This window comes from Salmo salar, chromosome 01 (genome assembly GCF_965601325.2).
Source record: "Salmo salar chromosome 01, fSalSal1, whole genome shotgun sequence".
Taxonomy (NCBI): domain Eukaryota; kingdom Metazoa; phylum Chordata; class Actinopteri; order Salmoniformes; family Salmonidae; genus Salmo; species Salmo salar.
The window spans coordinates 121,678,720-121,691,065 of NC_138291.1; the positions used below are offsets into that span (position 1 = coordinate 121,678,720).

Below are 12,346 nucleotides of genomic sequence, written 5' to 3' on the forward strand. Positions count from 1 at the left end.
TTCTCCAACCTCCTCCTCCAACCTCCTCCTCCAACCTCCTTCTCCAACCTCCTCCAACCTCCTTCTCCAACCTCCTCCTCCAACCTCCTCCTCCTCTTCCTCCTCCATCCTCCTCCTCCTCATCCAACCTCCTCCTCCAACCTCATCCTCCAACCTCCTCCTCCAACCTCCTCCTCCTCATCCAACCTCATCCTCCAACCTCCTCCAACCTCCTCTGCCTCCTCCTCCTCCTCCTCCTCCTTTTCCAACCTCCTCCTCCTTCTCCAACCTACTCCTCCAACCTCCTCCTCCTCCTCCAACCTCATCCAACCTCCTCCTCCTCCAACCTCCTCCTCCTCCTCCAACCTCCTCCTCCTCTTCCAACCTCCTCCTCCTTCTCCAACCTCCTACTCCTTCTCCAACCTCCTCATCCAACCTCCTCCAACCTCCTTCTCCAACCTCCTCCTCCTCCAACCTCCTCCTCCTCCTTCTCCAACCTCCTCCTCCAACCTCCTCCTCCAACCTCCTCCTTTTCCTCCAACCTCCTTCTCCAACCTCCTCCTCCAACCTCCTCCTCCAACCTCCTCCTCCTCCAACCTCCTCCTCCAACCTCCTTCTCCAACCTCCTTCTCCAACCTCCTCCTCCTCCTCCAACCTCCTTCTCCAAACTCCTCCTCCAACCTCCTCCTCCACCCTCCTCCTCCAACCTCCAACCTCCTTCTCCAACCTCCTTCTCCAACCTCCTTCTCCAACCTCCTCCTCCAACCTCCTTCTCCAACCTCCTTCTCCAACCTCCTCCTCCAACCTCCTCCTCCAACCTCATCCAACCTCCTCCTCGAACCTCCTCTTCCAACCTCCTCATCCAAACTCCTCCTCCTCCTCCTCATCCAACCTCCTCCAACCTCCTCATCCTCCAACCTCCTCATCCAACCTCCTCCTCCTCCTCCTCCAACCTCCTCCTCCTCCTCAAACCTCCTTCTCCAACCTCCTCCTCCTCCTCCAACCTCCTTCTCCAACCTCCTCCTCCAACCTCCTCCTCCTCCTCCAACCTCCTCCTTCTCCAACCTCCTCCTCCTCCAACCTCCTCCTTCTCCAACCTCCTCCTTCTCCAACCTCCTCCTCCAACTTCATTATAGTATTGTGTGTGTGTTTGTTTCTGAGGTGTTCAGTATTCGTTTATCGATTGTAGACTGTTGATCTTGACGTTTCAGCTGTTGACCAATCACTACGAGCGTTGTTGGAAGTACTACTGTTTGACGGGCGGTTGGGGGAGCTTCGGCGCGTCGTCGGACGAAGAGCTGCATCTCTCCAGGAAGCTGTTCTGGGGCGTCTTTGATGCTCTGTCTCGCAAGGTACAGATCTAGATCCAGCGGAGGCTGGTGAGGATAAGGACGGGGCTCATAATAATAACGTCTGCAACGGAGTAAAAAAGGGAATGGCATCGACAAAAAAACAAACACCTGGAAACCATGGAAACCATGCGTCTTGATGTATTTGATACCGTTCCCGCAAGATTCCCGCTGCGGCCGTTTTACAATGAGCTCCGGTCCTCCCGAAAAACGAAGGTGTCACCAACCTCCTGTGGATTGCGTGTACTGTGGTGTTCAGTTCATCTACTGTGGCTTAACACAGTGTTGTAGCTATTGGAGATGCTGAGATTGTGAGGATTTAGGGCCCTCTAGTGGTCAGTGGGAAACATCACCTACCAATACTATCGTACCCTTCTCAGTCCATACAGTTGGAATCCAATACAGCTTGTAACTTCACTTACATCATCTTGTCCGCCAACACACTGGTTTATAAGTGATTAGCGTTTTATGTCGAGACAAAGCTTCATATTAGCTTTTTGCCACGAACCAGAGGTATGTGGTACACACACACACACACACACACACACACACACACACACACGCTCTCTTCATATGTAGTGGTCTCCTCTCCCGACCAGAGGTATGTCCAGAAGATATTTAAACTGTCTCTGCCATGTCTGAGTGCTGTGGTTCCTGACTATACACACACACACACACACACACACACACACACACACACACACACACACACACACACACACACACACCCTCTCTCTCTCTTCATATGTAGCGGTCTCCTCTCTCTTCCAGAGCTATGATCAGGAGCTGTTTAAGCTGGCTCTGCCGTGTCTGAGTGCTGTTGCCGGGGCGCTACCTCCTGACTACATGGAGAGTAACCATGTGGCCGTGATGGAGAAACAATCCTCTATGGACGCCGAGGGAAACTTCAACCCACAGCCAGCGGACACCACCAAGTAAGACACAGTTGATTCAGTCTGATTCAGTCTGATTCAGTTGATTCAGTTGATTCAGTCTGATTCAGTCTGAATACATCAAAGATACTCTCTTCTTTCTGATGGGCGTTAAACAGTGACGCTTGTTGTACGTCTTGATTGTGTTCCTACTGTAACCAGTGTGAACGTCCCGGAGAAACTGGATTACTTTGTCAATAAATATGCCGAGCATTCCCATGAGAAGTGGTCCATGGACAAGGTGAGGGGTTTGTCTCTAGCTCTTGATTGATTGATGAATTGATGAATTGATTCAGTCATTGATTCATTGATTCAGTTATTGATTCAGTCATTGATTCATTCATTGATTCAGTCATTGATTCATTCATTGATTCAGTCATTGATTCAGTCATTGATTCAGTCATTGATTCAGATTCAGTCATTGATTCAGTCATTGATTCATTGATTCATTCATTGATTCATTCATTGATTCAGTCATTGATTCATTGATTCAGTCATTGATTCAGTCATTGATTCATTGATTCAGTCATTGATTCATTATTGATTCAGTCATTGATTCATTGATTCAGTCATTGATTCATTAATTGATTCAGTCATTGATTCATTGATTCAGTCATTGATTAAGTCATTGATTCATTAATTGATTCAGTCATTGATTCATTGATTCAGTCATTGATTGATTCATTGATTCAGTCATTGATTCATTGATTCAGTCATTGATTCATTGATTCAGTCATTGATTCATTGATTCAGTCATTGTTTCATTGATTGATTCAGTCATTGATTCAGTCATTGATTCATTCATTGATTCAGTCATTGATTCAGTCATTGATTCAGTCATTGATTCATTGATTCAGTCATTGATTCATTGATTCAGTCATTGATTCATTCATTAATTGATCATGGCTCTCTCTCCTGTGTCTCTCTCTCTGTCTCAGTTTTCCAACGGCTGGGTTCACGGGGACAAGGTCTGTGAGACCTCTAAAGCCCACCCTCTCCTCAAGCCCTATAAAGGGCTGTCAGAGAAGGTAAGACCATACTGGAACACTAGGCTGTGTTGTGTCATTGGTTAGTCAACAACCAGGTCAGACTCAGTTCATCAACAACCAGGTCAGACACAGTTCATCAACAACCAGGTCAGACTCAGTTAATCAACAACCAGGTCAGACTCAGTTCATCAACAACCAGGTCAGACACAGTTCATCAACAACCAGGTCAGACACAGTTCATCAACAACCAGGTCAGACACAGTTCATCAACAACCAGGTCAGACACAGTTCATCAACAACCAGGTCAGACACAGTTCATCAACAACCAGGTCAGACACAGTTCATCAACAACCAGGTCAGACTCAGTTCATCAACAACCAGGTCAGACTCAGTTTCTCTATGTATCTTCTCTACTGTACTGTAGGATAAAGAGGTTTGTCTTTTTACCCTTTAGTCTCTTCTCTGTGAGATGTATCTTTCTACCGTCCAGTCTCTCTCTCTGAGTCTCTTCCCCTGTGAGATGTATCTTTCTACCGTCCAGTCTCTCTCTCTGAGTCTCTTCCCTGTGAGATGTATCTTTCTACTGTCCAGTCTCTCTCTCTCTGAGTCTCTTCCCCTGTGAGATGTATCTTTATACCGTCCAGTCTCTCTCTCTGAGTCTCTTCCCTGTGAGATGTATCTTTCTACCGTCCAGTCTCTCTCTCTGAGTCTCTTCTCTGTGTTCCCTCTAGGATAAAGAGTCGTACCGCTGGCCTATCAAGGAGTCTCTGAAGACGATGGTGGTGTGGTGCTGGAGCATAGAGAGGACCAGGGAGGGTGACCCAGCCAGCCTGCACAACAGAGCACGTAGGATCTCTCAGATCAGCCAGGTAGGGGAGACGGTCACAGCCTTTCAGTAACAACGTACACTACTGACTGTTATATGACACACGTCCAGCTGCTCCGTCCATTCTAATGCATTGTATTATATACTGCTCCTGGTATTGCCTTTACGTGGTCATACAATCTCCTCTCTGATTCCATACGCTTCAGTAGGGACACTCCCAACAGTAGACACTGACTGTTTAGCGTAGCGGAATATACAGTACGTCCTTCACCTGTCAGAGCAAAGTACAGGACATGTCAAGTAGCTAACAGGATCTGAGACTACAGGACATGTCAAGTAGCTAACAGGATCTGAGACTATAGGACATGTCAAGTAGCTAACAGGATCTGAGACTACAGGACATGTCAAGTAGCTAACAGGATCTGAGACTACAGGACATGTCAAGTAGCTAACAGTCCTGTCTCTCCCTCTGTGTTCTGTCCAGCAACACTCTGTCGAAGGAGCTCCAGGATTCAGCCCCAGACCCATCGACATGAGCAATGTGACACTGTCCCGGGACCTGCATGTGAGTGACACGCTACACATACTCTGAGTGACACGCTACACGTACTCTGAGGGACACGCTACACATACTCTGAGCGACACGCTACACATACTTTGAGTGACACACTACACATACTCTGAGTGACACGCTACACATACTCTGAGGGACATGCTACACATACTCTAAGTGACGCGCTACACATACTCTGAGTGACACGCTACACATACTCTGAGTGACACGCTACACATACTCTGAGTGACACGCTACACATACTCTGAGTGACACGCTACACATACTCTGAGTGACACGCTACACATACTCTGAGCGACACGCTACACAAACTCTGAGCGACACCCTACACATACTTTGAGCGACACGCTACACATACTTTGAGTGACACGCTACACATACTTTGAGTGACATGCTACACATACTTTGAGTGACACACTACACATACTCTGAGTGACACGCTACACATACTCTGAGTGACGTGCTACAAGTTCTGTGTTACTTGCAACACAAGATGTGTGTATAATGGTTATGACAAAGTAAGCACCAATATAATTATTAACTTGAATGTTTCTTATGTCCCTTCTTTTCAGTCTATGGCAGAACTGCTTGCAGAGAACTATCATAATATTTGGGCGAAGAAGAAGAAACTTGAACTAGAAGCCAAAGGTACGTACAGTAGGACAGATTGTCCTTCAGGACAGACTTATCTCTTGTCTATTAGCTTCAAAACACAAAGTAACCACCTGTTCCTGGTCTTGAGTTTGTAACTGCTTTCCTGTTCTTGATCTGTTTCTGTGCCTCTCTGTATATCTCTCTGTCTCCTGTGTTTAATAGGTAGAACAGTGCTCTTTACTGATGAAGGTAACACGACGTCCAACTGTAGCTCACGCTGCCGCTAGACATCCAACTAGAAGACCTTAGATAGCTGCTAGACATCCAACTAGAAGAGACCTTAGATAGCGGCTAGACATCCAACTAGAAGAGACCTTAGATAGCTGCTAGACATCCAACTAGAAGAGACCTTAGATAGCTGCTAGACATCCAACTAGAAGAGACCTTAGATAGCTGCTAGACATCCAACTAGAAGAGACCTTAGATAGCTGCTAGACATCCAACTAGAAGAGACCTGAGATAGCTGCTAGACATCCAACTAGAAGACCTTAGATAGCTGCTAGACATCCAACTAGAAGAGACCTTAGATAGCTGCTAGACATCCAACTAGAAGACCTTAGATAGCTGCTAGACATCCAACTAGAAGAGACCTTAGATAGCTGCTAGACATCCAACTAGAAGAGACCTTAGATAGCTGCTAGACATCCAACTAGAAGAGACCTTAGATAGCTGCTAGACATCCAACTAGAAGAGACCTTAGATAGCTGCTAGACATCCAACTAGAAGAGACCTTAGATAGCTGCTAGACATCCAACTAGAAGAGACCTGAGATAGCTGCTAGACATCCAACTAGAAGAGACCTTAGATAGCTGCTAGACATCCAACTAGAAGACCTTAGATAGCTGCTAGACATCCAACTAGAAGACCTTAGATAGCTGCTAGACATCCAACTAGAAGAGACCTTAGATAGCTGCTAGACATCCAACTAGAAGACCTTAGATAGCTGCTAGACATCCAACTAGAAGACCTGAGATAGCTGCGAGACATCCAACTAGAAGAGACCTTAGATAGCTGCTAGACATCCAACTAGAAGACCTTAGATAGCTGCTAGACATCCAACTAGAAGACCTGAGATAGCTGCTAGACATCCAACTAGAAGAGACCTTAGATAGCTGCTAGACATCCAACTAGAAGACTTGAGATAGCTGCTAGACATCCAACTAGAAGAGTCCTGAGATAGCTGCTAGACATCCAACTAGAAGACCTTAGATAACTGCTAGACATCCAATTAGAAGAGACCTGAGATAGCTGCTAGACATCCAACTAGAAGACACCAGAGATAGCTGCTAGACATCTAACTAGAAGACCTTAGATAGCTGCTAGACATCCAACTAGAAGACCTGAGATAGCTGCTAGACATCCAACTAGAAGAGACCTTAGATAGCTGCTAGACATCCAACTAGAAGACCTTAGATAACTGCTAGACATCCAACTAGCAGACCTGAGATAGCTGCTAGACATCCAACTAGCAGACCTGAGATAGCTGCTAGACATCCAACTAGAAGAGACCTTAGATAGCTGCTAGACATCCAACTAGAAGAGACCTGAGATAGCTGCACCTCAGAATCAGCAGCAGGAGTACTACCTGAGATAGCTGCACCTCAGAATCAGCAGCAGGAGTACTACCTGAGATAGCTGCACAGCTTTACTGTGTTGGCTGGGCTCACAGCTATACTGTGTTGGCTGGGCCCACAGCTATATTGTGTTGGCTGGGCCCACAGTTATACTGTGTTGGCTGGGCCCACAGCTATACTGTGTTGGCTGGGCCCACAGCTATACTGTGTTGGCTGGGCCCACAGCTATACTGTGTTGGCTGGACTCACAGCTATACTGTGTTGGCTGGGCCCACAGCTATACTGTGTTGGCTGGGCTCACAGCTATACTGTGTTGGCTGGGCCCACAGCTATACTGTGTTGGCTGGGCCCACAGCTATACTGTGTTGGCTGGGCCCACAGCTATACTGTTATGGCTGGGCCCACAGCTATACTGTGTTGGCTGGACCCACAGCTATACTGTGTTGGCTGGGTTCACAGCGGGAGGAATGCCATCACCTTCACACGAGGACGAGTACTCTCCAAACTGTCACTCTTGCTTCTATGCCGTCCTATAGTAGTACACGAGTAGTTTTTCTTTGCACGTGATTTTCCTAACTGCTGGTTTGATTTCTAGTTCAGTTAACAACCCAGCAGGTGTCACTGTGACACTGTGTGAAGTCGTCTCTCATTCACTGACGCCCCACCTATTTTCAAACATCCAAAAATGTATTTCTCTGTCTCAGTGTTTCCTCTGATCTTGTTCCAGGAGGGGGGAACCATCCATTACTGGTGCCCTATGACACGCTCACTGCCAGAGAGAAATCCAAAGACAGAGGAAAAGCCCAAGACATTCTCAAGTTCTTTCAGATAAATGGCTACACTGTGTCCAGGTGAGGATGGTTACACTGTGTCCAGGTGAGGATGGTTACACTGTATCCAGGTGAGGATGGTTATACTGTGTCCAGGTATAGGATGGCTACTCTGTGTCCAGGTGAGGATGGCTATACTGTGTCCAGGTGAGGATGGTTATACTGTATCCAGGTGAGGATGGTTATACTGTGTCCAGGTGAGGATGGTTATACTGTATCCAGGTGAGGATGGTTATACTGTGTCCAGGTGAGGATGGTTATACTGTGTCCAGGTGAGGATGGTTATACTGTCCAGGTGAGGATGGTTACACTGTGTCCAGGTGAGGATGGCTACACTGTGTCCAGGTGAGGATGGCTATACTGTCCAGGTGAGGATGGTTACACTGTGTCCAGGTGAGGATGGTTATACTGTGTCCAGGTGAGGATGGTTATACTGTCCAGGTGAGGATGGTTATACTGTGTCCAGGTGAGGATGGTTACACTGTGTCCAGGTGAGGATGGCTACACTGTGTCCAGGTGAGGATGGCTATACTGTCCAGGTGAGGATGGTTACTCTGTGTCCAGGTGAGGATGGTTATACTGTGTCCAGATGATGATGGTTATACTGTGTCCAGGTGAGGATGGTTATACAGTGTCCAGGTGAGGATGGCTACTCTGTGTCCAGGTGAGGATGGTTATACTGTGTCCAGGTGAGGATGGTTACTCTGTGTCCAGGTGAGGATGGTTACACTGTGTCCAGGTGAGGATGGTTATACTGTGTCCAGGTGAGGATGGCTACTCTGTGTCCAGGTGAGGATGTTTATACTGTCCAGGTGAGGAATGTTATACTGTATCCAGGTGAGGATTGTTATACTGTATCCAGGTGAGGATGGTTATACTGTGTCCAGGTGAGGATGGTTACACTGTGTCCAGGTGAGGATGGTTATACTGTGTCCAGGTGGGGATGGTTATACTGTCCAGGTGAGGATGGTTACTCTGTGTCCAGGTGAGGATTGTTATACTGTGTCCAGGTGAGGATGGTTATACTGTGTCCAGGTGAGGATGGTTACACTGTGTCCAGGTGAGGATGGTTATACTGTGTCCAGGTGAGGATGGTTATACTGTCCAGGTGAGGATGGTTATACTGTCCAGGTGAGGATGGTTATACTGTCCAGGTGAGGATGGTTACACTGTTTCCAGATGAGGATTGTTATACTGTATCCAGGTGAGGATGGCTATACTGTGTCCAGGTGAGGATGGCTATACTGTGTCCAGGTGAGGATGGTTACACTGTGTCCAGGTGAGGATGGTTATACTGTGTCCAGGTGAGGATGGTTGTACTGTGTCCAGGTGAGGATGGCTATACTTTGTCCAGGTGAGGATGGTTTTACTGTGTCCAGCTAAGGATGGGACAATTTCCCCTTTAAGAAGTAGAAGAGATGTGAGTGTTACTGTCCTTCTCTGACTGACTGCCTGGCTGTTAACTGACTGACTGGCTGGCTGGCTGTTAACTGACTGACTGACTGTTAACTGACTGACTGGCTGACTGTTAACTTACTGACTGACTGCCTGGCTGTTAACTGACTGACTAGCTGGCTGTTAACTGACTGTTAACTGACTGACTGTTAACTTACTGCCTGGCTGTTAACTGACTGACTGACTGACTGTTAACTGACTGACTGTTAACTTACTGCCTGGCTGTTAACTTACTGACTGACTGACTGGCTGTTAACTGACTGACTGGCTGTTAACTGACTGACTGACTGACCGTTAACTGACTGACTGACTGACTGGCTGTTAACTTACTGACTGGCTGTTAACTTACTGACTGACTGACTGGCTGTTAACTTACTGACTGGCAGTTAACTGACTGACTGTTAACTGACTGACTGACTGACTGGCTGTTGACTGACTGACTGACCGTTAACTGACTGACTGACTGACTGACTGTTAACTGACTGACTGACCAACCGACTGACTGACTGGCTGTTAACTGATTACGTGGCTGACTGGTTGGCTGACTGATTGGCTGACTGACTGATTGGCTGACTGACTGGCTGGCTGGTTGGCTGACTGACTTGCTGACTGGCTGGCTGATTGGCTGTCTGATCGTTAACTGATTATCTGACTGACTGACTGACCGACTGCCTGTCTGTCTATCTGTATGTAAGACAGACAGATATACTGACTGGCTGACTGATTGGCTGGCTGACTGGCTGTCTGATCGTTAACTGATTATCTGACTGACTGACTGACTGACCAACTGCCTGTCCGTCTATCTGTATGTAAGACAGACAGATATACTGACTGGCTGACTGATTGTCTAACTGGCTGGCTGGCTGACTGACTGACTGGTTTATCTCCACAGGGCCATGAAAGAGCAGGAGCTGGATACTCCCTCCATAGAGAAGCGTTTTGCCTACACCTTCCTGCAGCAGCTCATCACTTATGTAGACCAGGCCCACGAACACATGATGGAGTCTGGTGAGGATAAAACTTCACATTGGTTACGTCCCCAACGGCACCTTATTGCCATAGGGCTCTGGTCAAAAGTAGTGCACTAACACAGGCAATAGGATGCCATTGGGGATTAAGGCATTATCTGCTACTTAAATGAATATTACTTCAATTTAAACATTAACAATACTAACGTCTATTATTCCACTAAATCGTTGACTCTTGTTCCTGCTGTCCCTGTTCCTGTTGTCCCCCTCCCCTCTCTATAAGACGTTGGGACACCACCTAATGTCTATTTTTCCACTAAATCGTTGACTCTTGTTCCTGTTGTCCCTGTTCCTGTTGTCCCTGTTCCTGTTGTCCCCCTCCCCTCTCTATAAGACATTGGGACACCACCTAATGTTTATTATTCCACTAAATCGTTGACTCTTGTTCCTGTTGTCCCTGTTCTGTTGTGCCCCTCCCCTCTCTATAAGATGTTGGGACACCACCGAAAGGAGAGAGCATTCCTCACAAACAGCAGATGAAGTTTTTCGGAAAGGTGAGACTGACTCCGGCCTGCTTTTCTCCACCATGTCCTACAACAACCAAACACACAAACATCAACCTCAGAAGACTAAATAGTATTTACCTAATACACTGAGCTCCAACAACATTGGGACAAATCAAATCAAAGTTTATTTGTCACGTACGCGTAGACCTTACAGTGAAATGCTGAATACAACAGGTGTAGTAGACCTTACAGTGAAATGCTGAATACAACAGGTGTAGTAGACCTTACAGTGAAATGCTGAACACAACAGGTGTAGTAGACTTTACAGTGAAATGCTGAATACAACAGGTGTAGTAGACCTTACAGTGAAATGCTGAATACATCAGGTGTAGTAGACCTTACAGTGAAATGCTGAATACAACAGGTGTAGTAGACCTTACAGTGAAATGCTGAATACAACAGGTGTAGTAGACCTTACAGTGAAATGCTGAACACAACAGGTGTAGTAGACCTTACAGTGAAATGCTGAATACAACAGGTGTAGTAGACCTTACAGTGAAATGCTGAATACATCAGGTGTAGTAGACCTTACAGTGAAATGCTGAATACAACAGGTGTAGTAGACCTTACAGTGAAATGCTGAATACAACAGGTGTAGTAGACCTTACAGTGAAATGCTGAATACAACAGGTGTAGTAGACCTCACAGTGAAATGCTGAATACAACAGGTGTAGTAGACCTTACAGTGAAATGCTGAATACAACAGGTGTGGTAGACCTTACAGTGAAATGCTGAATACAACAGGTGTAGTAGACCTTACAGTGAAATGCTGAATACAACAGGTGTAGTAGACCTCACAGTGAAATGCTGAATACAACAGGTGTAGTAGACCTCACAGTGAAATGCTGAATACAACAGGTGTAGTAGACCTCACAGTGAAATGCTGAATACAACAGGTGTAGTAGACCTCACAGTGAAATGCTGAATACAACAGGTGTAGTAGACCTTACAGTGAAATGCTGAATACAACACATGTAGTAGACCTTACAGTGAAATGCTGAATATAACAGGTGTAGTAGACCTTACAGTGAAATGCTGAATACAACAGGTGTAGTAGACCATACAGTGAAATGCTGAATACAACACATGTAGTAGACCTTACAGTGAAATGCTGAATACAACAGGTGTAGTAGACCTTACAGTGAAATGCTGAATACAACAGGTGTAGACCTTACAGTAAAATGCTTACTTTTTTGCACTGTTGGTTAGAGCCTGTATTAGGTGAACAATAGGTAAGTAAAGAAATAAAAACAACAGTAAAAAGACAGTGAAAAACAGTAGCAAGGCTATATACAGTAGGAAGGCTATATACAGTAGAGAGGCTATATACAGTAGAGAGACTATATACAGTGGAGAGTCTACATTCAGACACCGGTTAGTCAGGCTGATTGAGGTAGTATGTAGATATGGTTAAAGTGACTATGCAGGTATGATGAACAGAGAGTAGCAGTAGTGAGGCTATATACAGTAGAGAGACTATATACAGTAGAGAAGCTATATACAGTAGAGAGGCTATATACAGTAGAGAGGCTATATACAGTAGAGAGGCTATATACAGACACCAGTTAGTCAGGCTGATTGAGGTAGTATGTACATGTAGATATGGTTAAAGTGACTATGCAGGTATGATGAACAGAGAGTAGCAGTAGA

General features: G+C 46.0%; 1 protein-coding gene across 1 annotated transcript in view; it reads left to right on the plus strand.

Moving 5' to 3' along the window:
- The window catches only part of LOC106613696 (ryanodine receptor 2), a 1,296,826-nt gene that overhangs the window by 805,112 nt on the left and 479,368 nt on the right, over nucleotides 1–12,346 (plus strand). The window contains 10 exon segments of the mRNA XM_082973418.1: nucleotides 1,191–1,331; nucleotides 2,100–2,263; nucleotides 2,423–2,501; nucleotides 3,199–3,288; nucleotides 3,981–4,118; nucleotides 4,560–4,640; nucleotides 5,222–5,297; nucleotides 7,605–7,728; nucleotides 10,055–10,170; nucleotides 10,620–10,684. Of these exon segments, the coding sequence (XP_082829544.1) occupies nucleotides 1,191–1,331; nucleotides 2,100–2,263; nucleotides 2,423–2,501; nucleotides 3,199–3,288; nucleotides 3,981–4,118; nucleotides 4,560–4,640; nucleotides 5,222–5,297; nucleotides 7,605–7,728; nucleotides 10,055–10,170; nucleotides 10,620–10,684 (1,074 nt within the window).